The 27,625-nt window shown below is 38.7% G+C and overlaps 2 protein-coding genes across 3 annotated transcripts; both read right to left on the reverse strand.

The window, feature by feature from the left end:
* Positions 1-4,404: 4,404 nt before the first annotated feature.
* Positions 4,405-16,108, reverse strand: casc3 (casc3 exon junction complex subunit). Its single transcript, XM_022668468.2, has 13 exons — positions 15,901-16,108; positions 13,116-13,143; positions 12,936-12,991; positions 11,322-11,525; positions 10,604-10,752; positions 10,289-10,465; positions 9,321-10,147; positions 8,256-8,317; positions 7,994-8,102; positions 7,747-7,854; positions 7,274-7,479; positions 7,003-7,125; positions 4,405-6,523 (listed from the first exon to the last, which is right to left on the reverse strand). The coding sequence occupies exons 1-13, from the start codon at positions 16,084-16,086 to the stop codon at positions 6,485-6,487; spliced, it is 2,274 nt and encodes a 757-aa protein (XP_022524189.2). The 5' UTR covers positions 16,087-16,108; the 3' UTR covers positions 4,405-6,484.
* Positions 16,109-18,443: 2,335 nt separating this feature from the next.
* msl1a (MSL complex subunit 1a) lies at positions 18,444-23,113 on the reverse strand. 2 transcript variants are annotated; one of them, XM_022668484.2, is made up of 9 exons: positions 23,016-23,113; positions 21,206-21,966; positions 20,668-20,864; positions 20,280-20,536; positions 19,832-19,896; positions 19,612-19,679; positions 19,399-19,523; positions 19,244-19,316; positions 18,444-19,113 (listed from the first exon to the last, which is right to left on the reverse strand). In XM_022668484.2, the coding sequence occupies exons 2-9, from the start codon at positions 21,857-21,859 to the stop codon at positions 19,023-19,025; spliced, it is 1,530 nt and encodes a 509-aa protein (XP_022524205.2). In that variant the 5' UTR covers positions 21,860-21,966; positions 23,016-23,113; the 3' UTR covers positions 18,444-19,022. The 2 variants fall into 2 exon arrangements, with proteins under 2 accessions (XP_022524205.2, XP_022524204.2); XM_022668483.2 differs by having other exon boundaries at positions 20,280-20,539; positions 23,016-23,112.
* Positions 23,114-27,625: the final 4,512 nt, after the last annotated feature.

Raw genomic sequence — 27,625 nt, forward strand, 5'->3', positions numbered from 1 at the left:
TGTAAACAAGTTCTAATAAGACAAAAAATCTCTACATCAAGGAGTGAAAACAATATGACCATCCTAAACATTAATTATCTTAAAATAATAATAGATGTAAATGTCTGGCACAGTCTACTGTTATTGTAGTTAACACACTGGATGTGAGAAAAATGGGCAAGCCTAAAGACTAGAGCCACTTTGACAATAGCCAATTTGTTCTGGACAGACATCTGCTTAGGAGCATCTCTGAAATCCGTGACAGTGGACCAAGGAGGGACAAACCATAAACCGGTGACAGGACGTTCCAAAGACTCATTGATTCACAAGGGCAATAAAAGCTACCCTATATGGGTTAGACTGAAAGAATGGCTACTAAGACACAAGTCACTGAAATGTATTACAATAGCTTCCAACCAGTCAGAATGCCCATATCAATGCCGGTGCACAGTCGACTTTTACACCTATAGACACGTAAGGATTGAAATTAGACCTTGGGTCAATGGAAGGCAGTGCTATTATCTTGGTTTCAAATACAACAGGACACTGGTTCTGTGCAGATTTGGTGGCACACCAAATACCATCAGCTTGAGAGATGGTTCTAATCTATATAAAGAACATAACATATACACCTATTACTGCAGCAATAATTGTTTGGTTGTTTAAACAAAAATGTTTGCAACAATTCGAATAGCACTCAATTGTCCAAGAGGTTCTACCTAAATTCTTATCCATATTACGCAAAGCTTTTTCAGTGTTTTAGCAAATGATTAAGCCACTGAAATGTCTGGGTACTACAGAGTAACGTTACCGAAAGGTCTAAAAAAGTGAATAACCTCACTAATTTAAATGTAATTTAATTTTGCTAGTTTTGTAATTAAATTAATCTTAACTAACTCTTAAAAAATGAACTGAATCCAGCAATATGCTTACAGGTGATATATTTGTAGTTTAAGCACAAGTAATTCTGTCTATTAAGACATTTCACGCTAACTAGTTTGCTAACGTTAGATAGCTAGCTTAGTTAATTAGCTAACCCGCCAAACATAACTGTATCTCAAACGGGTAAGTTAACTCACCACTTATTTCTGAACATTTCTCTTCGTCAGGCCTTTTAAATAGCTATGGTCGACCTTAAAAACATGCAAAAAGAGCAGTGAATGTAGCTAACTAGCTAACCTAGCTAGCTAGCTAGGTATCTAAGTAGTTAAGCTAAATGTTATCCTGCATTATTAGTTACAGGAATTATGGCAAAAAAAGGTTAAGTTATTAGTGTTCAGTAAGACAAAAACAGGCATCAATAAACATGAAGTGATGACCTGAAACTGACTATTCGCTAAAACGGAGGTTATTTGTTATTATTATTTTATTTAGATAAACTATAGTAGCTGTTTTCCTCACCTGCAGCTTCTAATGAACGCTCAGCACGCGCTGATACGCTGAAATCCGTTAAAATTTGATTATGAGTTGAGGCTGCGTCCCAAACCACACCTCCGTACTACACAACTTTTTAACGTACTACGTAGGGTAGTGGTGTTTTTTGGGACACATCCTTTAACTCAAAATATATAAACAACATTCTTTTCTTTCCACTTTATATAATAACTTATATGACTAAAATGTAATACTCTTTGAGTTATTGAGTGAACATAATAATACCTACCATAGGTGGGCTTTTATTGCCTGAAATTAAGCTCATGGTTTTCTACATCATTTATACGGTCATTTTTTTCCTTACACAAATGCTTCCTTCTGCTTGAGGGCGCCTACTGACAAAAATTATGCCATATAATTTACAGTTATTAGAAGGCCTAATATACACTCAAAAAAGCTAGTTTGTGCAATATTTATAATATATTGTATTATAAATTAATTATACATTTGGAAAACCAAGCTATACATTTGCTAAGTTGTATGGAAACTTTTTCCACCCTTGATGGAATTTCATTTTTTTAATTTACAACATAAAAAAAACTGCACAAAAGGTATAGAAAGACTATGAACTATATATTTTTTGTATCAATATCTCTGAACTTTTTTTAAGGATTTGTTGATTTGTTAGGATCAAAAACTAAAATCTTGTGAGATCAAGACAGAAAAATGTAAATGTTTTTTTTTTTATTTCTGTAGCTGACAGTGAGATGGTAAGACTAAGATATAGGAAGATTATAATTAGTAATTCACAAATATATCAGTACTGGACTATACTTTAAGAAAATCTCTGCATTTTGCGATTGGGCCAATCAGATATCGGCATCGGCCCAGTATTCCCACATAGGTGCATCCCTAATTATAATAAAACCAAATCTAATGTGGAGAGTAAACCCTTTGCATATGAATTCCACAAAGCCATCTGCACTGTCTGGTGTCTGAATACAAGAACAACAAAAGTGTTATAACAGAACCCAGTTGTCTCTCACTCCCACTTACAGTTAATTCAGTACATAAGTTCTCCAGTGGCCCTCTTCACTTACATGTATTATCTGAAAATTAATGTCTGGTGTGATGATAAGCACTGTAAGTGCAGCTCAAGAGCTGCTAAAGCAAGCCAGGGTCTATCAGGCGCCCTTCTTTACAAATCAGAGTAATCAGCACCTCCAAGTGGCCAAGTTCCAAATCACTACTGCTCCTCAAAACAAGTATACTGTTTTACAAGCGTTCTCAAATCAGTTTCTCAGCATTCTAGGTTTAATTTTCTACTGGAAAAGCATATTAATATGACAAGTAAACACTGTTTATTTAAATTCGTTGTAATTTCAGGAAAAAATATGGAACAAAGGAATAATAATTCTAATTATTTTACAACGTTCAGTCAGCAACCGTTAAAAGACAGTAAAAAAGTATCCTTTGCTTTAAAATATACAGAAGAATTTATATTAGAAATAGTAAAAAAAAAAAAAAAAAACTGTTCACATGATAAGTCTGTTTTAATGACAAGTCTCACTGTCTTCATAAACTTAACCAATGTCAAACAAGGCTTGCTGGTTTGAATCCTTAATGTGATGTTGGTCAGCACTGTTGTCTGTTGGCAGATGTATCAGAGCTGGGGATGTGGCACTTTCCTGCGAGTGTGCTGGCTTCGAAGTGATGCTGCTAGTCCTCACCCTTCAGCTAGTGTTTGGTGGCATTTTTTTTGTGATATATGGGTTCATATGAACAGAGATTGGATAATTGGCCTTCCAATTTGGGGAGAAAGTGGGGTAAAAAATTTGACCAAAGTCAAAATGCAACATGCCAAACAAATTTAACCTCCTACCAATTACAAAAACTGCCATATCAAGGTCCTGTACATGCTCCTCTACTACTAACTAATTGGAGCCCAGTGTAATGTAGGGCTGTGGGGCAGAACACACACAGATCTCCTGCCTGGCAGATACAGCAGCAGCAGGCTGCCCTGCACTGCTGGCAAAGTCAGCACTGGCATGTGACAAGGAGACCAGAGAAACAGTCTCTGACAAATCCTGATTCAGTCTGCCGGCCTACTGCTCTGGATTTTAAATTTCTGAGTTTCCAGCTGAAGTCCTGATAACAAAGAGCTCAACTGTGGTTTTAAAGCTTTAAAAGACAATGGGGATAATAAAATGCTAATCATTTATTTTACTGATCAGGGGGTGGGGGAAAAAAACAATAAAATGCACCCATCTGCACCATCTTGGCTTCTACATGCCAAGTAGAAGAACAGAGCGTTAGAACGAAATCTAGCAGTCTCGTCTCACACCTCCGCTACTGGAAGCGCCAGTGCTGGCTGAAATGACCCTCATCTGCCCTTTCTCACACAGCATCTGCTCAATGGTGCCCTTTCCCTAAAGGAGAAATAATAATTGGGTCATTATTAGAATGTACATTTTGGCCCTTAAAAAATATATATATTTCTGAACATTCATCTTATTTAAATGTCTGAAAGCACAGAAGTCCTATTTTCCCTCCTAAATCACTGTATATATTAATTGCAAAGAACCAAATGGTTTCAGAGATACATTTACAATTAAAGTAATTAGAAAGCTATTCTAATTTCCTTGATATTTTATCAGGACATGTTGGACAGCTTAAGCTTCACCTCATCTAAATATGGAGACAATATAATAACTGTTTAATAAAATGAATATTATTAATTGTTGAACATCCATCATCTTCAGTATGAAGACTGTGATGTCAATAGTTACTTTCATAAAGAGGCAATTATACAAAGATGACTTGAATACTAAAATGTTGCAAGGTGATACTATACAATTTGCAAATCTATGATAATTTTCTTTGCATTTAAACATACAGGAGCAAAAAAATGTGTTGTTTATCTAATCAGATAAATGTCAATAACTCAATCGACACCACTAATGCATATTCACACTACTCCAGCACAGGACAGAGATGTTGAGTTTATACCGTGTCCATATCGTGATTACTAATAATACACACACAAAGAAATTACACTTGGGTTTTGTTTAATAGTTCTCTTGACAAAATTGCTCCACAAAACAAACGGAAAAAAGAAAAAAAAAATGAAACACTTTAATATATTCAAACACCTATGAAACATACGAGCCCCTCACAGTGTTGGCAGGTCTAGTCAATCAAAACAGATATGTCAAACCAATTTATTTTTAAGGCATATATAAGTAATATATATATATATTTTTTAATATACTCGAATCGCCACTTTATGAGCAACATTTATACAACACTGAGAGCGCACAGGAGAATCAGATTTCAGTTATACTGGCAGGTTTTGGGGAACGCATAATAAAGGGAATCACTTAAAATGATGCATCCATAAACAGACCCCAAAGAGTAGAACGTAACAGCCTCTCAGCCCTAGGAGCCCCTTCTTGAATTGCTAATTGCATGCATGCCTGTACAGTACCTCTAAAGGAGGTGAGGGGGGGAGGGGGGGTATGACTTTCAGCATTCAGCATATCTAAAATAAAAATAAAAAATGTAGACAAAACAATTTATAGCCACAAGTTAATTCAGTTAATCCATTACAAACAATGCATGGAAAACAAAAAATGGGGGGGGGTTATTAGGCGAGGTTTCCCTGCCGACGAGTTTAAAGTATTACTGCTCTTTAAACCACAGGCTTTAATATACATTTATTCTATATACACTTACATTAGCAGTAGTACTGTCAAGTACGTCAGTTTTTCAGGCAAGGTTAACGGTTCTTTATCTGGTTTTACAGTATTAAATTTAACACAGTACAATGTCAAAAATAGAGAGAGAGAGAGAGAGAGTTTTTTGAAGGTGTGGTGAAGGTGCGGGGAAGAGTGTGAAGTTTACTCTTCGCTACACAGAGTCTAGCACCATTAGGGTGGATTTACAAATCAGATTTCATATTGAATGAGCACACTTGAAAACCTGGTGTGAGTGATGAGGAATAGGGAATGAAAAATGAAAAGAAAAAAAAAAAGATCAGTGTTTTGTAACCAATATCTTTTTATGCCCCTTCCGTAATACATTTTTATTAATAGTCTTGTCTGTGATGCAACTAATCATGGATGCTTTACACTTAATCCATTAAGCTACTACACAAAACAATTATTAAATAAAAAATAATTAAATCATACAGCTCATACAGTTACTCAGCTCAAGGCCCTTGCATTCTCTGGTACTGAAACCACACTAATGAATCAAATGAATCAAAATTAATGAAATGTACCTTACTTAACTAACCAACAGAAAGAGAAAAAGGAGGGGGGGGCAGGAAACAATGAGTAAGCTAAAGTAACTGCATAGACTTACAGGCTGAACAAACTGCCTTCTAATGCTGAATGTGAGCGCAACACAGAATTGAAGGTGCTACATGCAAGAATCTTTCTTTATTTTAATTGCAACTAAAGCCTATCTGAACGGCTCCTCCATCCAGCTGTCACGCACATGTGGTATAGTGGTTACATTCCACCAAGCAAAGTTAATCATGCAGGTTCAAGCCTTTTTTGTTTAAGAAGCAGGTTATTTTCGATATTTCATTACTAGCAGACAAAAGGTATGTTTAATCTTACATGTAGCTCCTTTAAACACATCCGACATACTGCACTAAATTAATATTGTTTTAAATATTAGCTACTCTCTGCCTTTCCTACCCAAAAAAAAGGAAAGATAGCAATTATTAGTATGATATCTGTAGACCAAAAGTTATACAAGAACAGTTATCAGCCGCACAACCTCTCGCCATCTGCCAGCTTGATTTTAAACTGCGTCTTGCAATACATTTCAAGGGCTGAGATATGCCTTCCTGAACGCGATGGCGGCACACAGCAACAGCAAACGGCTGAGAGGCAAAACACTGCAGGTCAAGAGAACTGATATGACCAAAAAATGACTTGCAAATAGGACTTTGCATGAGGTTTAAAATTTGACAATGCAGAATAAGAAACTAAACATAAGGAATAAACAAATAAAAAAAAAAAAACTAAAAATAATAAAACAAGAATGCAAATTCTATTCATCCACAAGTGGTGCTGGTCCTGGAAGGCAGCGATGCTGCCTCCATGTCTCTCAGCGAGAGCTAGGAACGAATCTCCTCACTGGGCTTTCTGCTCTGGTCCTGAAACACAGTCAAGGAAGAAAACAGCTCAGGTGAGACACATCTAAAATCATTCTGTGTGTAGGTCAGATCACAGAATTTTTTAAACACTAGGATAACTAAAATTGCAGGGTCTCAAGGACATGTCCCCCCTTCTTCTCAATAGTTACGAGAGTCAGTCAGTCAACTTGTATGCTATGTAAATGAATCACATTTTTCACAACTAACTCACTCACAGTTTTCAACAAAACCTCGACCTCTCTTATGACAATTATATCGTAAGTGTGTGTATTTGCACTTTAAAAATGCACTTTACACATACAGGAAATTGACAAAATCTGCTCCAGTCAACAACCTGTAGAATATCAGTAGTACTGGTACCAGAGGTTCAAGTATCATGATATGCCAAGCAAATAATTAAAAACGATCTAAGAGAAATGTGTGAATTGAGCAACAAAAATAAAATTACATACACTGAAATACACTGAAACAATGCTTACCTCTGGTGGGGGAGGCTTGACAGTGACCGGCTGGGAGGTGCGTCGTGGGGGTGAGGGTTTAGGCTGGGCTTGCTGCTGTACCGTGTCAAAATACGTGACGCCACCATATACCTGTGACTGGGCCTTAAAAACACAGATGTAACAACATTTTGCCTCCTTTGTAAAAACAAGCATTACAATTTACTTTAATGCACAACAGAAAAAAAAAACAAATGAATTAAGCTGCAGTAAAATCGTGAGATGACACAAATGGTTGAAGAGCGTAGCTCACCTGTGGGTTGGGGTACATTGGTGGTAGTGTAGCTCCAGCAGGGTAGGGGTAGTTTGTGTTGCTAAAGGTCATGACCCCAGGTGGGGGATAGAACGGCGGGGGCAGTAACTGCTGTGGGGGAGGTTGTCCGGGTGACATAGAAACAGGTGGGGCAGCATAGAGAGCAGGGTTAGGCATGGGTCCTCCCGACTGGTGTGGATGCAAGCCTGAAAGACAAACAGCACAGAAGATTTTAAATAAGTCAATCAACACAGATGATCATGGATTTTACACCTATATCTGGGGGAAGAAAGGAAGGAAGGAAGGAAGGAAGAATCCCACAGCTACTGAAAGCAAGATGAAGGATGACATTGTTATGCCCTTGCAGAGTCTTTATGTATTATAGTAGAATACATATTTATTAGAAGACATGGAACATGAAAAAAAGAGAAGCCAAGGACACTGCCTCCAAACCAGTGTTTCCAGTGCATTACCTGGGTGTGCAGGGTGGGGCAGGTGCATCTCTGGCTGGACCAGCAGTCCCTGCGGTGGCATGGGGGCAGGCCCATCACTGTGTGCGTAGATTGGTCCCTGGAATGGCACTGCAAGCCATAAATAACACAAAAAAAAATTAATAAACTTTCACCACACTATGTGAGACATTTATCATCAACAGACAAACACGTATTGTACCAATAATCCATAGTGCCCTCTTGAGGCTTCATAAGGGAGTGCACTTACTGGCTTCATAGTAATGACCCTCCATCACCCCTATATGCATTGGTGCAGGTTCAGGAACTGGTCTCTGCCGCTGTGAGGAATAACGTTTAGCTCGACCGCCTCCAACACCCTGGCAGAGAAGAATATCAAAAGTATTGTAAAAAAAATAAAAAAATAAAAAATACTTCAGGCATTAAGTGACAAACGATCCAGCAGCAATTTTTTTAGTGGTTGGTTATATATTAATATTTGTTAAGCTTTTATACAGTAGCTAAACACTCACCATGTCTTCCATGTTGCCGTATTGATGAGGACCTCCTCCCATATGCATAGTGCTGGGGATGCCTAAAAAAAGTAAGAAAATTGATGATTACACAAACCATACTCCAACTGGAGGCTATACTTCAACTAGGCACCAGCTTTAAGCCTTCATACCTTCAAGCAGTTCTGAGAATATTTTTGATACACACACTTATTCCTTATGGAACCAAATGGGGTATTCTATAGCACCACTCAAAACTTTTTAGCACCTTTATTTTTAATAGTGTATCAAAAAATACCTGGACACAAGAAACTGAATTGGGGTGCGCAACATCGACAATCAATGCAATACGCAAACACTGTTGGACATCCCAATGTCGATGCAAAACATTATAAGATCACAAATTAACTTTAACTCCTCAAAAGTTTTTTTTTTTTTTTTTTTTTTTTTTTTTAGCACTTGGCTTGGCTGCACTCATTTTACCAAGACTAAGAAGTAGTTTGGAGTCTTAAAGACTGAAGTAAAGGACCTCTACCTCACTCTTCAGAGGTCTATTTCTGCATGAGTAATGCAAATTCAGTTTGCTGTTGTTTAAGGCATTAAAGCAGATTTTTTTTATGCATTTATTGCAAAAATGATAAGAATATAATTATTTGTATGTTTAGCTAAACGGCAAACTCAGTGGCATCTGGAAATATATTAAAATATATAAGCTGGATAAATACATCCTAAGGGAAAAAGAAAAAAAAAAGGCATAGAGGCAAAGCGTAGACATGCTGTAGTCCAGCTCCCGCTACCTTCGAAAAAGTTCCTTTTAGGAACCCACTGCTCATTTCTCCAAACATATTTTGCGGCTTATTGGACACACTTTTCTTCCGAAGGTCTATATTGGTAAAAATAACCTCTAAAATCAACCAAAACTAGCAGGAAAGTCCATGCATCTAATACAGACCCGCCTGAAACATGTTGACGAGTTCTCGAAGAGCACCAGAAATCTCTCTCAGCAGAGTTTAGACTATTATTCTCCAAATGTATCATTCCCTGCTTTACTGTAATTTAAAAACTAAGAAAAGAGAATAAACCTACCCCTCATCTCAGGCCGCAGGTACGAAGGTGGGCTTTGGGCCCAGTTTTGCCCAGCCAAGCTGAGACGAGCCAGGTCCTGATCCAGCCCAGTCAGTCCACTCTGTGTGCTCGTCTCACCCTGCCAGGACTCACTCTTTATAGCTGTGGGGGTGGGCTGCATTGATGGAGCAGAGTCCTCTAGAGACGCCTGCTTGCTAAGGTCCGAGGGTTTTGCCCGGGTCCTCCGTGCAAGGGAGTAGGATTTCTTTTCCACAGGCCTCTCTGGGGGAGGGGAGGACTCCCTTATTGGTCCTGTCCCACCGGCTGGCTCAGCTACAGGACCGGACTCCTGCCGCCTTGGCGATGGAGCAGTCTCCCGCTCCGTCTTGTAGTGATGTGCGGTGTAGGTGGTGGTCACAGCGGGGATCTCACCCTCCTCTTCGTCTTCACTGCGTACGTCCTCCACCACCACAGCAGGGCTGCGCTCTGCGGGCGGTCCATGCGAACCCCGGCCTCTTAGCCTGGGTGCACGTTCGCCCTCCAAAGGCTGGGGTCTTGTATTGCGAGGTGGGGGCCCCTCCATTCCAGGCTTCCCGTATCCTCTAGTCTCTGCGCGGTGGGACTGCACCGGGCCACGGCCACCCTGGAAGCTGCGTGTAGGTGCTTGTGAGGAAGGCCTGGCTTGGGGACGGGAAGCAGAATGGGGAGCAGAGGGAGGGCCAGATTGAAGAGTCATTGTGGGTGGGGGAGCATTGCGGGAACCGGGAGCTGAGCCCTGCCACGAGGTGCGTGTAGGCTTCTCGAAATCCTTGTAACGTTTGGGCTCCTGGTTTGGTGAGCCAGTATGCCTACCACATAAAAAAAGACAAGTGTAAAGATCTGAGAGTAACTCTGATTTGCTCAACAGGCATAAAAAAACAAACAGTCACCACACTAAAATTGCAAAAAGTTGACTACTATTAACACAGATGAAAATCTAAATATCTCACCTTGGTTTTCTGGACCGGTATGGTCTGCCTTCGCTGGGCCCAGTGCCATTACGAAGGTCATAACCATACACAGCTATCAGCTCCTCACGAGATTTAGGCGCCTGCTCCTCTTCCCGGAACTTATCATGCTCCCAGCGACCCTCATCTTTCCATAACTTCCTATGTCTGCCTTTTGGCCTGAGAATGAAGTCACAAAAAGTCAGCAGAGAAAAATTTCCTTCACTTACAACAACATATTTAAACTGACTGTCCAGTCCTGTAGCATTTAAAACTGTTGATCCTACACCTCCTTCTCCTAGCTCCCAGCATTCTCACCTCTCCTCATCCTGGGCCTGGCCTCTGACGTCATGCTCAAAGAACAGGCCCTTGCGAGGGATGTAAGCTGGATTCTTACGATCCTCGTCATCATCCAGCTTCTGGCCTGTTTTACCCGCCGACTTATTCTCTGGGTCGTCTGTACTCTCCTGCACAGAGTTATACAAACATATTTATGTCGTTACAATGATTTTATGCCAGATACAGTACCAGTCAAATGTTTGGATACATCCAATCACATTTACCCTTCTTTTTTCCTTTATTTTTATTATCTACATTGTTCAATAATAGACATATAAATATAAAGGAACACATATGCAATTATGAAGTAAACAAAATAAATAAACAAGCCAAAATATATTTTTTACACTTAAGTTTATATAGGATTAATAAAAAAAGTACCACCTTTGCTTTAAAGCTAACTTAGTCCCCTCTTGGCTGATCCTCTCAGTCAGTTTCATGAAGTAGAACCTGGAATGTCTTTTCAACTGTCTTAAAGGAGTTCTAGAGGTGCTGAGCTCTTGTCAACTGCTATTCCTTCACTCTGCATTCCAACTAGCCAGGTGTTTGTGTAGGCCAAAGACATTTTTCTGTCTACTGCCTAATTGCATATGTGGTCCTTTATAGTTTTTAAATCTTTACTGGTACTATATATTTATACAAAATGTATGCATTTAAAAAAAGTAAGTAGAAAGGGAAAAAAGTTTTAATATCATACCTGGCCATCCCCACTCTGTCTCTCTCCTGCCAGATTGCTCTTTTCTTCCACCTTCACTTCTTTCATCTTTTCCTCTTCCCCCTCTTGTTCGGGTCCCAACTCCTCTGCAGGAGTATCCACTGCAGCTTTCTGTTCTGCAGCAGGGCGTGCAGCCTCTTCATCACTAAAATGCTCTCCCTCCTCCTCCTCCTCTTCCTCTCCTCCCTGAGATGGAGCAAGGTCAAATGGATGAACCCCAAAACAAGGCATCCTTGGCAATACTCAAAACACACTGTACAGTTTATTTATGTCCCAAGGTCACATAGTACAAATTCTTAACTGTACTCAAGTGAGACATCAAGCAATATTGTTGTCATTGGACACTAAATTAGTTGGTGTCAATGAAGAAATTTGCTCATGTGGTAAGAGCACGTTCTATCCTTTGAATACAAGTGCAATAGCAAGCAGCAGTGATGAAATAAACTGCAAGCAACCCAGCAAACAGCTCTTCATATGCAGGGAGAGGAAATACTGCAAATGCAGGCCTGGGGTTCATTCTGCTAGACAGCCGAGAAGATTGAGGAACGAGGGTTGCTAGGACACCGAGCAAAACGACCACTTCGGCAAAAAAAGGTTGTTCAGATTTAACTCAGCACAGGGAGATGTACAGCATGTTCAAACAAATGCAGCACACAAACTCCACGCACCCAACAACCAACATTTTGTCTATGCTCAACAAGAGGAATTCATTTCTATGAATAATAATTAGCAAAACAGCATTAAAACAATATGTAATTTAATTCTCAACAGCCAATGGGTCACCATAATAGTGCACCACTACACTGTACTCGAGTATTGGACTAGACATAAAGGCATTGCAAAAATTAAACTGAATAATAGATGTGATTTTTTCCAGGGGCCATGTAGACAAATCATGTCTGAATAAGATTTTCACAAAACATGTCCACAAACATTTTTTTACCTTTTAAAAATTAATTTATAAGCTGTCTGACCAGAGGAGGATGGATACCCCTCATATATTAGCCTTTCTAATACATTTGATAGAAAAAAGTAAATGTGAGTTTCCTTCTCAAGGTAAAAGTTTTCTATGTTGTATGTTAAATGTTTTGACTGATTCTCTGTCCTGCTAACATTTCTGTAAAGCTGTTGTAAAAGTGCTTTATAATTTTATGTGTACATCCTACTTCAGGCACAGATTTGCTCACTTTAGGTCATTTACACTTACAAACTACTTATAAATGTAGATCATCAAATAAACCGAACACTAACTGAGAAAAACAATCTAAAATGATTAAACAAGAGGTGTAATGTGAACGTAGCCTTTGATACAGACATTCCTATTGGCTCCAACTCATTACTAATATAAACAGCAAGTGAACATCAGCTCAGCTTCCAACCCTACTAAATACTGAACAGAGATAACTTCTTTAAAACTTCTTGCCATAAACAACACAATTGGACAAAAGGCAACATAACCAAAACAAGCTACTCAAATGTACACCAATAAGCCGCAACCAACGAACACTTAATGCACAGCATCCATCATGTACTGGAGCCAGTTTGGGGACAGATTTTCTCACCAGTCCTCCAGTCTGTGTTGCTATGGTGACTCACCTCTGAGTGAGAACCATTCTCCTCAGGATCCGCACTGTCGTAGTCTGAAAGGACAGCTGCAAGAACAAAAACGAAAAAAGTGGTGAATCAGTGATCTACATCAATCACATAGGAACCGTGTATGATAAAGCCCATCATTAGTGTCAGTACTTTTAAGTAAAAGCACAAAGAGAAACTCACCTTCACCTACACCACCATCTTCACTTTCCTACAAAGGAACAAAAAAATATAGTTAAAGTCAGACTTGTGGTTGGTGGTCAGAGCTGTACAGTGTTTGTGAAACCACTTAATTCCTTTCTCTTTAAAACTGTATAAACAAAAACATCAAGTTCCTTATTCTATAAGCCAAACCTCTGTCACCTGATAAGGTTCACAAAGGAAACACACATCCATTTAGTAATCCACCCAAACAGAAAGTGAAAAAAAATATGGCTTTTAAACCTGGCAACATGTTGATACTGGGCTAACATGCGTAGGTCATATGCTAGGTGGCTTCCAGGTGGACAAAATTTGTTTGTCCATGCATTGGGCTTCCTTTATGTGCCCAGGCCCCATGTGAGTGTACAACTCAGAATAAATTGATGGTTAACTCCCCCTGATCCTATACTAAACCATACTGGGCATCCATATGTGAGGCCCCACCATGAAACCTATATACAAAAACTTGCTGGTTCCCAGTTCGGTTACCTCAGACAACAAAAGCATGTTGTCTGGGGGCTTTGTGTGTAGCCAAGACACAAAAAAAAACTAAAAATCCCATGTCTAGAGATATCAAAGCCTTACCAACCAGACTTGATCATCTACACATAACTTTGTGTAACTTTCCTTGTAAGCAGAAAGCACACCAATTTCTTACACACACTTTAATCAGAAAATGTGTCAATGCCTCCTCATTGTGACTCAAGAAGCAATATTAAGAAAAACTGACAGTGATGTTTTCTTGCTCTGTAATTAATACTGCAGTATTAAAAGTGGTCCAATGTCATAATATTACTAATGCCTTCTGTGTGTATTAAAGACTGAAGCAAAATAACTTATACTGATGGAGATAAATGGAGATAAATTGAGTGTAAATCATCAATAATCCAATGTTTGCTGCCTAATAAACGACAGCCCATAATATCTCCACAACATCAGGCGGGTCTTTTGTAGTACAAAACAGGCCAACCAATGAATCAGCAACATGGTCAGGTACTCCTACGGCTCAGTGATGCTCATGGAGGCACCACCTCACTCACCCTTTACTTTACCTAACTTACAAGATTTAAAGGACCTACTGCTAAAGTTGTTCTTGGTGCCTAATCGCAAACACAGGACACTTTCAAATGTCTTGTAAAATCCATACACTGAATGCAGTAAGCTGTAAAAACATTATCAACAATGTGACGCATCTTTGCCCATGCTTAGATATCAATGACAATTCTGAAACGATAATTTACTGTGCAAGTACCAAATAAAAGTAGCACAAAAAATAAGGAAATACATGTTTGGTAGACGATTTCTTTGCTGACTTGGCAATAAGTCCCATACTGTTGGAAAGCCTGTTATTTCTCTTTTAAAATGGTGCCACATTTTTAAGAAACATGCATTAGTGTGATGAGCAGCAGAGCAGAGAATGTGTGTTGTGTTCACGAAAATGCTAAATGCTCAATGCCAATGCCAAACAGCTTATTGTGCCATTGACTCGTTTGGTGTTGACTATCTTCTTTCTGTGTGATCATCTTGTGATGCCCACTTAGTGTCAGCTATATGGAATGTGGCCTTTAATTTGGAGATATCAGTACTAGGGCTCACTCAGAATAATGCCGTAACTTGGCTTTGCAGCACACCAGCTTGAAGTGAAGCTACCTCTCGGCCTTCTATCCAGATTAGTCAATTGAGGAATGTCAAATCTTGAGGCACACATATACTGACCACTGTACCAGGGCCCATGCTCATGCCAAGGCAACACCTGGGGGAACCAGAAGCTGAAAACAGGAAACAGTAGTAACAGCAGAATACGCTGTTTGGCAATGATGGAGATTTGACAAAATTTTCATGAAGGCAACCCACATACTCTGCTGAGCTCTGCTGCTCATCCTGGAAATGCATGTTCCTTACAAATGTGACAATTTTAAGGGAAATGAACAGGCTTGCCAAGAAGCATTGTCACAACAAAATCTACTAATAACAAAAATTATGTTGTTTTTTTCCTTTTTTTTGCTAGAGCAGTGCTTCTCAAACATTTTAGATCATGTACCACCAAAGCCAAACCCAAAGTACCACCTAAAACTTCGTAAGCATGTAAACGATGTTCACAAATAACGCAATGTGTTATATCGATGTTGACATGAAACACTAATGCTATTAAAAGGTAAACTCCAAATTATAAAAGAAACGCTTCAAAATTACTTTCATCACATTTCTCTTCATGAAAATTATGAGATGTTTTTATGAGATGATAGTGACAACATGTCATTGTCTCCAATGAAACCAGGCAAATTCTTAAGAGCTAGACATTTGGACATCACGTGGTACCCACATGCATTTTGCTGTATAATCTTTTGTTTTTGATTCATTAAAACCTTTATTTGGTGGTGTACCACCTTGGTGTGCTTCATGTTAGTTACCAATGTTTGAGAACAACTGAAGTAGAGGGTTAACGGACAGCACGTATGTATGCATTCCCGTTACAATCACCATTACCATCACTAGAACTATCACCATCACCATCCCGGAGGTGTTGGCGGGTTATGTAGCTACCCTGCTCTGTCCCTCTGACCAGAGTTGACTAATAAAACAGTGAGCCAAAAAAAGAGACTACACACTAACGCTACACTCTACAGACTCTACCCGTCCCTCCCAAAAAAAACCCGCGATTCCTCTCCTATTAACCCCTATCTCCCTCCCCCCGCCGGACCGCTAGCTGAGTCCCTGCCGGACCCTCGGCCCGCCGCTGAAGCCCCGCTGGACGGCCAATACTTACACACTCCGACTCGACATCGCTTTTTGGGGCGCTGCGAACCGCCGGGGCCTCGACAGGCTCCGGGACCCTCGGCCGGGTCTTGGCCGCTTGTGAGGCGGAGCCGGTGCTGTCTGAGCCCGAAGCCTCCTCCTCCTCCTCTTCGCTGTCCTGAGAAGCGCGCCGCCTTCGTCGTCGCCGGTCCGCCATCTTAACTCACAAGGAAGGGGAGAGCGGAAAGGCGCAAGGCAATGTGGGAGTTAAGAAGTGCGTCACTTCCTCTACACCCATTATTACCAAGCAACAGGGCTGAGGAAACTTCATAAATGAAACATAGTCATTTAAATAGAGCTTAAATACTTTTATTAAATTCCAAAAGCAATATAATACAAACAAAGACATCCAAGGTAATTTAAACATACAACCAAAAAGGTTTTTCAAGCTAAACAAAACATTTATACTGACAACACATCTCATTCATAAACCGGCAAATTAAACTCTTTAGTGTAATTTACAGTGGACACAGCTTTATTGCTGCTAATAAACAAGTTAAATCCATCAAGAAATACACTAACTGGCAAAAAAAAATCTTCACCTGGATTTAACTAAGGAAATGATGTGGGGTTGATGCTGCAGTTGGTCAGGTCTAGGTTTCAGCAACAGTATGTGCTGAAAGAATGAGGTCAGCTGACTACCTTATTCCATCACTGGATTTTTTCTTACCTGATGGCACGAGCATATTCCAAGATGAGAATGGCTGGATTCATGAGGCTGGAATTGTGAAAGAGTGATTCAGGGAGCATGAGATCATCATTTTTACACATGGATTGGCCACCACAGAGTCCAGACCTTAACTCCATTGAGCATCTTTGGGATGTGCTGGATGGAGAAGGCTTTGTGCAGTGGTCAGACTCTACCATCAGTGCTGCAAGATCTTGATTAAAAATTAATGCAACACTGGATTGAAATAAATCTTGTGACATTGCAGAAGCTTAAAGAAAAAATGCCACAGCAAAAGCAGGTGGTCCAACCAAATATTAGAGTGTTTGCCAAAGAGGATCATCAGATTTAAAGTTAAGTTGACAGTAGAGACCTTACAGATAAAACCAAAAATAGCAGTCACATTTTATATCTACCCTCTAATTTGCTTATCAAAAAAAGGCTAGAGCTTTCTAAAAATATTTTGAATAAGAACATTAAAAAAATAAATGTTCTAGTTTTTTTGTATGTTTGGAGCAAAATTAACTGTTTTGATAAATGTAGCAATATTATAATTACATAGGTAGATGTACGTGAATTCTAAATGTACTTGATTCTCTGATTTTATTATAAATACAAAACTTATAAAGTAGTGATGAAGCTTTCCCCCAAGAGATCTCTGTAAAATGAGAGTTCCAATATGATATCCCTTGTGGCCTAATTTTTCTTTTGTTGTAGAATCCTTCCCTAATACTGTGTTTCACTTTTGAAGTCTCGAACATTAATATAAAGCAAATGGTTTAAACTTGGAGACGGTGTAAAATTGCATATGAGATTCCATCATCATTAATAAACATTTAGTAATAGCTTTAGCTACAACATTATACTCTTTATGTTTTATAAGAAAAGACCATTTTTTTTTATTAAATCTCCATAAGAAGGTAAACTAAGTTCATAGGAAAGAAAGTAAATGCCCAGAATCATCCAACAGATAAGCAACATAATAAATATCACAATCTTTTTAAGGGCACAGAAATAACATATATATTTTTTTACTGTCATATTGCCATTGTTCCAAAGACCTAAATTATGTCGACAAAAATTATGAACGTGTGGTATAAAATACCAAATATGTGGAGATTAATTAACCCAAAAAAGCCCATGGTGAAGTATGTCACAGACCCTTTAAAACATGTGCAAAGTTCCTTACAGCACTCTGTCCTTTATTTTAAGTCATAAAGTTCCAAGTGAAATATACTGAACATCCTGAGAGCATCAGTTGGTTGTAGAGGTGGTGCAAGGTTTTGTTGAAATCCATAAATATTTGGCAAAACGGCATAATTCTAACACATTTAGGTAGTACTGCTGTATCCACAAGCTTTTGGTTTAAATTACATTTCGCTAATAGAGCCACGTCTCTACCCTAGGCCAAATTATGGAGCCAAAAAAATGTATATTTGTCTTTGCATTTGCATTTTTCAGCAGGGTAATGATCATCCACACACATGAAAGATTTCTGAAGATTGGCAACACTTCCTTGGTCTTTAGGCTGGAATCTATATTTCAAATTAAGGAAGCACAACTAAACAGGTCTGTCAGATTACATTCAAACAGCCATGTCCAATTTTCATGAAATTACCCCCATACAGTCCAAATCATTTTTTCAAGAGTCTGAATGGATGTTTTGGATTACTACACTATTTCTCATTTTCAGTCTTACCATTGCTGTTGTTTATGACGTGCAATGACTGAGTTAAGTGCAAAAAAAAAAAAAATTAGATTAACTACATAAGTATTTTCCAACCTAATGTAACACAAACAGTAAACTAGAGTGGATAACACAAACAAAAAAAAAACACAGTAACAAATAAATTGTGAACTTCTTTAATATTTGAAATATTCTCTTTAGATGCATTTAGAGTATCTTACACTTATACTTTGAATCAACACTATTTTACAAGATAGGCCATGTTTTCTTAGATTCATACCATCCACTTACAATGAACAGAAATGCAAACCAAAAACAACAAATCTTGACATTCTCTGTTCTCAGCTCAATATGATGGGAGTTTTGGTCCATACTGTACATCTGAAAGCAAACTTGTATGAGATGATGCAAAAGCAACCAGGGCACAAGCATTATACTTTGCAATATTAAAACAACCATGAGCATGAACTTCTGAAAGCTTGGTTTTCTGCCACTGTGGAGTTAGACTGTTAAGTGGTTCCATCACCAAATGAAGACTTAACAGAGGAGAAAAATGGACTTGGTCTGCTTAAAGATCAAAAGTGCAATCAAGGCAGTCAGGTATGCCAGGTGAGTGCATATTGCCAATATGATCTTGTAGCACACAGGACATGCCACGAAACAGTAGAGCTGAAGCAGCATTTCCTTTAGAAGGAACATGTGGGCTGCGCCGCTGTCTTTTTTCGCCTGTAGGACTGCTTCACTTGCGGCAGGTCCGATGGGGCGTCTTCTTTTTGGACAGTTCTTGTCGGCAGCGACTGCGCTCATCCAGCCATGGTATGTCAAAACTCCTGTACAAAGAAAAAATGAAGAGAATGATTTTAAGCAGAGGATTCCAGAACAGACCATACATAGGACAAATTTTGAAGAAAAAAAAGAAAGAAATCTTGTGTTACAAATGTGAAATATGAGTAAACGTACTGCTGTTGAAGATTAGGCAGGGGTCTGCCAAATGCCACCACTGGCAGGTATGGTGTAATCATTATTGATTCCACTGAAACAAAAAAAAAAAAAGAACATTTTGGTAAAAATGCACCAATTTTCTATGTTTAACTGTTGAAACTTTAGTGACATACCATCCTCTGCTTCAGGGTAGAAGGAAAGTAGCTCTGGCTCACTTTCCTGAATCACTTTTCGCTTATCCATCCTCTGCTGGAGTCTCTGGAACATCCTCTGCTCCCTAATACGCTGAATATCCCACCTGAGACAGACAGGAAATTAGGGACTTGTGAAAAGAAACAGAGAAGCAGTCCGTTCAAAGAAACCGCAGGGATATTAATCAGTTCTACCTTTTCCTTCTCTTTTCATCCAACTCCAGTTTTGAATGCCGCTTCAAAAAGACACCGTCATCTAGACTCTGAATAAAATAATAAAGTCACTCTAGGGTGCAGATTTAAGATTTCATACATAGATAAACTACATTTGTATTTTTTCCTAATAAAGGCCACTGTAATACATTTCAGGAGATGGTGTAACATATCAATCTCTTTTCTTTGAATTGTTACTGACCTCAGGGATATCTGTTGCTTTTTTCTCCTCCATGGGTTCCAAAATGCTCTCTCGCCAAGACGGGACTAAAATGGAAAGGAAGGTATAAAGTGTCAATAATCCAGATCACCAACATTTAGTTTAAAAGTTTTGTTGTTCTCTAGATACAAGTTACCATTGTTGACATTTGAAAGAACTTTAGCGCTACAAACATTACATATACAAATATTTGTGGACACCCCTTGTAATTAATACATTCAGCTATTTTAAATTTCACCCATTGTTGACATGTGCAAATAGTCCATGCACAGATATACTGCCAATAGAATAGGAATCTCTGAAGCAGATAAACACAAAACTTTTGACCCTGTTCCTAATGCCATGTATGAGCTAGAGAGTTTGAGCTATTGGTGCTAAAAGTGTGTGGGCTATTGGTACTGAAAGTGCTTGCACAACTGACAAAACTTACCAGCAACTGTGTCGTCCTGCACAGGAGATGGCTCTCTCCAAGGTGAGGGTGGCGGCTGGTGCCAACAGCACAGATACATTTCTGTCGTAGCCAGGTAAGGCAGTTCTTCTGATTGGACAATGGAGGAACCATGTGACTTAAATTCGGGACTTTCTTCTTCTTGAGCCTCCTCCTTCAAAGCTTGGCCTTCCTTTGGAGAAGGCATTTTGGGCTGACCTCGTCTGGACCTGGCCATCCCGGATTCTTGAAAAAGGAATCTTCTAAAAAAGCAAAAGAAAGTTTAGTCATGTTTGTGTTTGATTTTTCATGCATGCCAAATCAACAAATAAGTAAGCAGTATGTTTTTAAACAAAAACATTTAAAGCTTTACGTATAAAATGTTGAATACCTTTTCAGGCCCTTGCCACCCCTTCCTAAAGTCATAGGTCTAGGTGTCAGGCTCTGCCCCTCAGGTTGCCCTGTGCTTTCTGGTGAGATGGCCTCAACAACTTCCTTGCGACGTGGAGTCTGAGACGGCCGATTCTCAGATCCTTCTTTCTTCACCATCTGTAGCCGCCGCTCCATTCGCTCAATGCGAGCAGTCAACTATATTAATGAAATTAATAAATAAGTGTGCATAGCCCAGAGCAGTGGAAGGATGCCTTTGCCATAGTTTGTTTGTTTTTTTAAGTACAAAACATGACAATTGATTAAAGAAATGCTTCCTCTTAATTTGTGTGCGTTTAATCAAGTTATCAGCCCTAAGCCACTTACTTAATCTCATAAAAGTGTGAAGGAAAATAAAACTGTATAAAATCTAGACTCCAAATACAAAGATCAAGCAGGTATGTATTAATGTATCACAGTTGGGAAGGTGGCGTAGTGTCTGTCTCAATATACTAAAGACAATTTGTTTAGTACACAATAGACAAATAACCTCTGCTTACCATTTCCTTTTCAGCTTTGAGGTCATCTATCTCTTTGTTTTTATTCTGCAGCTGCTGCTGTTGCTGTTCAATCAGCTCTAGCTGCAACAGAAGAATCTGACGAAAGCAGCTAGTCTGTGTGGCAGCATGGCCGATGCCCTTCATCATATTTCTGCTTTTTGCATCAGGGCCATGTTCAGGTGAGGGGACTCCTGCTATTGCAACTCCCCCCACTGGCCCTGCCTTTCGTGGCTGCTTGCTGCCGTTTGATGCCACTGGATCCATCCTGCCCAAGTGGTTGTGACTGGCCTGTCCAAACAGTGATTTGCTTTTTACTGGGGTACCCTCGGCCCCCATCTGCTTGGCCAGAGGAACTATCAAATCCTCCAGGTTCACCCAGTTCTCCTCTTGCCCTTTCCTCACTGCCAGAGACTGGCCAGGTCTGCCTGCTGTGCTGTGACTGCTTGTGAAGGTCTTCACTTTGCTGTGGAGATGCTGTTCACTACTGTTGTGGATGGTGCTCAGGACGGCAGGAACTCTGACAGGATGCTCACAGCCTTGCTTCTTTACAAGACTCTGAGATTCAGTGGCTGCCACTTGTTTTTTGCGTTGGTCAGTCAAGTCTGTGTCCAGCGTGTTTCGTCCACTTGTAAACACGGTGGAGCGCATAGTCATGGCGAGTAGCAGTTGCTGAGCTACCTACACCCACTGCTGTCGTTAAGGGTGGCTCAGCGAGGGAGAGCAGCGTGCTTGAAGCACCACATCCACATCCATTCTGAGCTCTGAAAAAGAAAAACAGAATGTGGTTTGTTACACTTTAAATAGTTTTGAAACCAGTACTTTTACATTTTACTTGAGTAAAGGTACCCCTATATTATATATAAATCTATATTTATAACCCTATAATTCTATATTATTCCACTATAGTTAGTGTACATTAGAACTCTAGCTAAATGTATTTTCGAAACAATGCAAATGTTTGCTGTATGTGTAGCTACATTCCCAATTACCCAGGTTAGCTAATTGTTGTGCTTCAGTACTTCACACTTCTAAGAACGTAGCTACATGTACATGTTAACGTCCATCGCTCTACAGCTCACTAGTTGGAACCTAATTCTGTTTGGGTGTGTGTCTAGAAAGCAGTGCAGGAATGGGGGACTTAACCTAGCTAAAATATTGCATATCCAGCTCTTAAGCTTACCAAAGAAACACTGGGACTCAGCTAGTTAACTGCTAGCAATGCTAGCTAACAACAACTGTGCTCTGATATTTGGGCTTCTTAGTTTAGGCAACAGTAAACTAGTTAATTAGCCAAGCTAATTCAGGGTCAGTCACTCTAAGAAGAGCCTTAGAGTAAATCTACATTATTCAACACTGTTTATAGCTTATAGTTAAGAATTGTACGTGTTAGAGAACTAGCTAAACTAATGTTTACTGTATGTGTAGCTACATCCCCAGTTATACAGGTTACCTAACTTCTAAGAACGGTTAGTTACATGCACTGTTTAACGTCAGTCTTTCAGTATTTGAAGCTGTAAGAGAATAAAGTCCTTTCAGGGATTTTAAACCAGCGTCACTTCAGCATAGCCTGCCTCTGCAGCTGTGTCCTCCATTTTAGATCTTCAGCATAAACAATGACAATCACTTCTAGCTGCGTCCTCCTTTGCAAAAGCAACTGACTGACGCCATTTTAGACCCAACAACACCCTGCACTGTGAGTTACTACAGATTCAGATCGAGGTCGTGACCAAACAACCGCCATTAGTGAGTTAAATCCCGCTGTTTAAACCGCCCTATCCCCACCCGAACCAGCCAGCTGTCCACTACTTACCACAGCTTCTCCACTGTTTTTAAAATACAAATAGCGCGCATGCGTTCAACACGCCGAGCTCGAAATCTGATTGGCTACCGTCCGACTCGACTCGAGGAGCTCGCGCGCTCGTTTCATTCCCCCTCTAGCGGCGACCTCCGGTATCACTGATCAGTATTACATTATTTAATTACAGATATAGCGTCAGAAAACTTATGACAGATGTTATGGCTATTTAAAAAATAGCAATGGTTAAAAATGATATTTTATCATTTAGTCGAACAATAGAACAAACCAGAATCAACCCTAATTTAGAATTTTAACAGCCACAAATTGTAGAGCATTTCTAGCTAGCTAACTGGAAATAGCTATTTTGCTGACTAAATGTACTTAATAAAAAACTAAAAAACGTATTAAAACTCAATAAAACTAAGACTTACAAACTCGATACTTATAACATATAGTCTATATTAATATATATTAACATATAGTCTATATTAATAATAAGAGATGATTTAGGCAAAAAGTAAATTTTCCCAAAAGATGGCGATATTTATATAGTTATATTTTATAAACTGGATTGTGTGTAGGTTTCACGATTTTTCAGACTATTTTTTTTTTTTTTTTTTACAGAACCGGTCTTAATGCTGGTAATATTAAATAAATAATAATGTAATAGTAAATAAAATAAATTAAAAAAATGAAGATTTAATTCTTTTTAAACATTTAAAACATTTTGCTTTAAACATATTTTAGTATAATTAAATGTTTATTCAAAAAGGCCACATTTAAACAAATCAATTTACTCATGCTTAAATTTACCCTCAGACTATATGTATTTTTCATGCTATTATTTGGCCTAGTTATTTTGGGTTAATTCAGTTTAATGAATTTAAAAGTTTTTCCAGGTCTGTTTTTAAATTATTATATTAAATTTTGGCTAGTTTCACTGGTGAAACCTGCACTGTTAGGTTCTGTACTGTTAGTTTTATTCTAAATGATCTAATTGTATTTAAAGACTAGAATATTCATGTGTTTTATTCATATAAATAAAAGTGGAGTATTTCAGTCTAAAATAAACTGAATGCAATAAATGCTGAGTGCGGACCACCAGAGGGCGCTCTCGAGTAGGTGCAAAATAAATTGTTTTATATGGAGCAACAGAACAAAATTGTGGATTATAAATGTTTGATCATTTTAATATTGAATCTAGTACTCATTCCCTCAACACAAACAATATTAAATGTTTCAGCACCATACACATATTTTTTTAAAGCTGTAAAACTCCAATTATATACATTATAAAAACATTTAAACGTACTCTGGCTGTATGTCCAGCATCAACCCACCAACCAGTCAGCGCACAGTAGCAGTAACGCTAGCGTCTTTACTGCCTAATACTAGACATATACAGGTTTGTTTTCTGCATTTGTGGTGAAATAATTATTTATGCTTTCTAAAATTATAGAAATCTTTTTTTTTCTGATATAACGGGGCAGAAAAAAGTGGACAGGCTCCCCATAAACCGAGCGTTGAAAATGAACGAGAGAAAAACATCTGAATGATTAAACAAAATTTTAAAGCTAGTCTTTTAATATTAACAGGCACTCTTGTCCCTGGGTGTGTGGGAGGCGTGTATCCACCAGGGGGCATCCTTGGATAAACATACTTTAAAACTCTGACCAGATGATCAGATCCCATCAATGAGGTACTTAATTTAACGCACAGTCTCTCTTACTAGTACTAGTAACCAGTACTTTAAGTAACTTTAAGCAGTAATATTTTTTTTATTTATTAATAAATACTGTTCACAATATATACTTGGTATTGTCACAAATTATACTACTACTGAAGCCTCTTTGTGTATCTTAATTTAGGACAAATGGTCTACTTTCTACTCATATTTAGAATAGGTTCAAAACTGTTCTCTGAGGAAAAAGGCATCATTCTTGTGACAGCTGTAAGAGCAAGTTGCCATTTCCTTCATAGATGTGTTTTCCTTATGTAAAAAAAACTACTAAACATTTCACTCACAAAACTGTGCAGGTAAATAAAATGTAACTGTAAATATTAAGTTAAGAATTAAGTTATTTTCTTAATGTTATATTATATTATATTAATGTTAATATTAAGTTAAGACATTTTAATTATTTATTTACTTTAATTTAACTAAAAAATGTACAGCAGCTTTTTAAACATAGCGTTTTTAGTTGAAGGTGCTAATAGTGTTCACAGTATAACCAATAAAATACTTTTTTTTTTTAAATATATGTTTAACCTCAAAGTTATGATGAACATTTAATGTTTTTTATCTACTTTGAGGCAAACACTAATGAGATGAATGACCCGGATGTCTCGGATTCTGTTTGTTTGTTAGTGAGTGGGTGGGTGGGTTAAGGAGGGCAGTATCCAGCTCGGTGCCCGGTGTGGAGGTGCGCTGCCCTCCGATGCTGTTTCCCCGAAACTAGAGCGCCGGGTCACCGCCCACTTGGCTGCTCCACATCGCGGCGCTGCGCTGCATAACAGCGCCCCCCTCACGTGGACCGGCCCGGTGACCGCAGCGCGGCGCGTCGTGACGTCGCGCTCTCGTCACGCTCCGCCGCGCGCAGCTCTGTCCTCGGTACTGGAGCTCTCACATGGCGCACGGGGAGCCTGTCGCAGAGGCGTGGAGCAGCAGCAGCAGCAGCAGCAGGAGCAGCAGAACAGACCTGAGACACACAGCATCCATCTCTCATCCATGAGCTTTATTAACATTTACTCACATGAATCCGTTACTAAATATAAATTACGATTTATTGCTGGGGTTCAAAAATTAATTATGAGTTCAGATAAATCTAAAAGAATACTGGAACTGTTTATCCACACCCTGCAGAGCTCTGAGCTCCAACACCTGATCCAGAAGCGACTGAATATCTGAGCCAAGTGTGTTGAATCTTAAATGTCCTGGGTGGTACATCTCTTAAACTAAGATTAGACACCCCTCCTATAGTACTGTATTCATGATTGCAAAGTTAGGTTGCTAGTGTAGGTAAGTAGCTGAATGGATGAATGGATGGATGTAGTCTTAACATAGTATTTATGTTAATATAGTTGTTTTCATTATCTTTACTACCTTTCTAGGCTATTTACCATGAGTTTGAGTAGACCATATTCCCATAAACACAGGGTAGATAGATGGGTGGATGAATGGATGATGGATGGATAGATGGATAGATATAGTCTGGATATATACAGTCCCAACAGACTTTTTTTGATCTTCTTTTACTAGCTTGCTATTCACATTGACTTTAAGTGTTCCCATGAACATACAGATTTATACTGATAGATAGTGCCCACTGGACGCTGACCCATTTGTACCAGCACAGTATCAGCACACCCACAGGTTCTGTTGGGTCCTAATAATTAAAGAAATCGGTAACAGAGTAAAAAAAAAGTGAAAAAAAGTGCTCCTACTGTATATGTGTAGCTTATAAGCAACTTCACCAAAATCTGGCATCAAGACAAAATATCTAACTATATCATAACTATATACAAACATAAAAACTACTGTAAATATAAAATTCTCACTGAGGTGACAGGTGACTTCTAACATGAACTTGCAGTCCATTCTTCACAGCAATGCTCCAAACCTAGTAAAAAAATCTTCTCTGTACAGAAGGTTATTCCAATAAAAGCAGCAGGCTCTTTTTAATATCCCAGATTTCACAAAAAACAATGCAAGGGGTGTCCCAATACTTTTGTCCATAAAGTGTGGATAGTGACTTAAACAAATTAATTCAGAGTGTGTATATGTTTACTGAGGAACTTAAGGGTTAATTAATTTGAAACTTAAAGGAATTCAAGAAAACTTATACAAACAATGTTTTAACACCTAAAGGCCCCTCCACAGTTTCAGTTTGAAGAACCCCTACAGGTTCCTCTAGTAACTTATACTTTTACCACTGTACACTGGGTAAGAATTGTTCACAGTAGTGGTTATAGGATACCTAAATCATTTAATATGTTGATAGGTGTAGTTACGTATATAATAATCCTTTGTATCCCACCACTGTATAGAAAGCCTAGTCACTTGTTTCTCTACAGTACAACGTTTCACAGGAGTCCACATTTAATGACTGTTTACATCTCAACCAGTAAACCATGCAGAAATTCTGAAGAGTTAGTGGAATTCCCTTTGATGATAAACGTAATAATAACAGATGCGTGGTGCTTCCAAGAAGGAAATAATTAAAAGGGGTTGTAAACGTGATGTAACCGATAAATACTAAGTCTTTTCCTTGTTTAAAGGTGTGGTGACTGTAAACAGTGTTGTTTTATTCATCTTTAAAGGATATTACTGTAGTAAAAAGGCCTTATTGTGTACAGTGAGTTTCAATAGACTGTATTCCTATTACCTTACTGAAATTGCATATAAACAGTCACGTGAAAAAAAAAACATGCCACTCCATTTTGAGTATATTTTCATTTTTGATATGGCTACGGTGAATCTGTTGGTTCTTCTTTATACTGTTAGTTAATATGGCAACATGATATTGTTTATACTGATTTCCATTAAAAGCTGTATTTCCTTCTACTCTGAAGTTTGAGATACAAGGTTTTTGGATGACAGTGATGATTATAACAACACCAAT

The sequence above is a fragment of the Astyanax mexicanus genome, chromosome 19 (genome assembly GCF_023375975.1).
Source record: "Astyanax mexicanus isolate ESR-SI-001 chromosome 19, AstMex3_surface, whole genome shotgun sequence".
Classification (NCBI taxonomy): Eukaryota; Metazoa; Chordata; class Actinopteri; order Characiformes; family Acestrorhamphidae; genus Astyanax; species Astyanax mexicanus.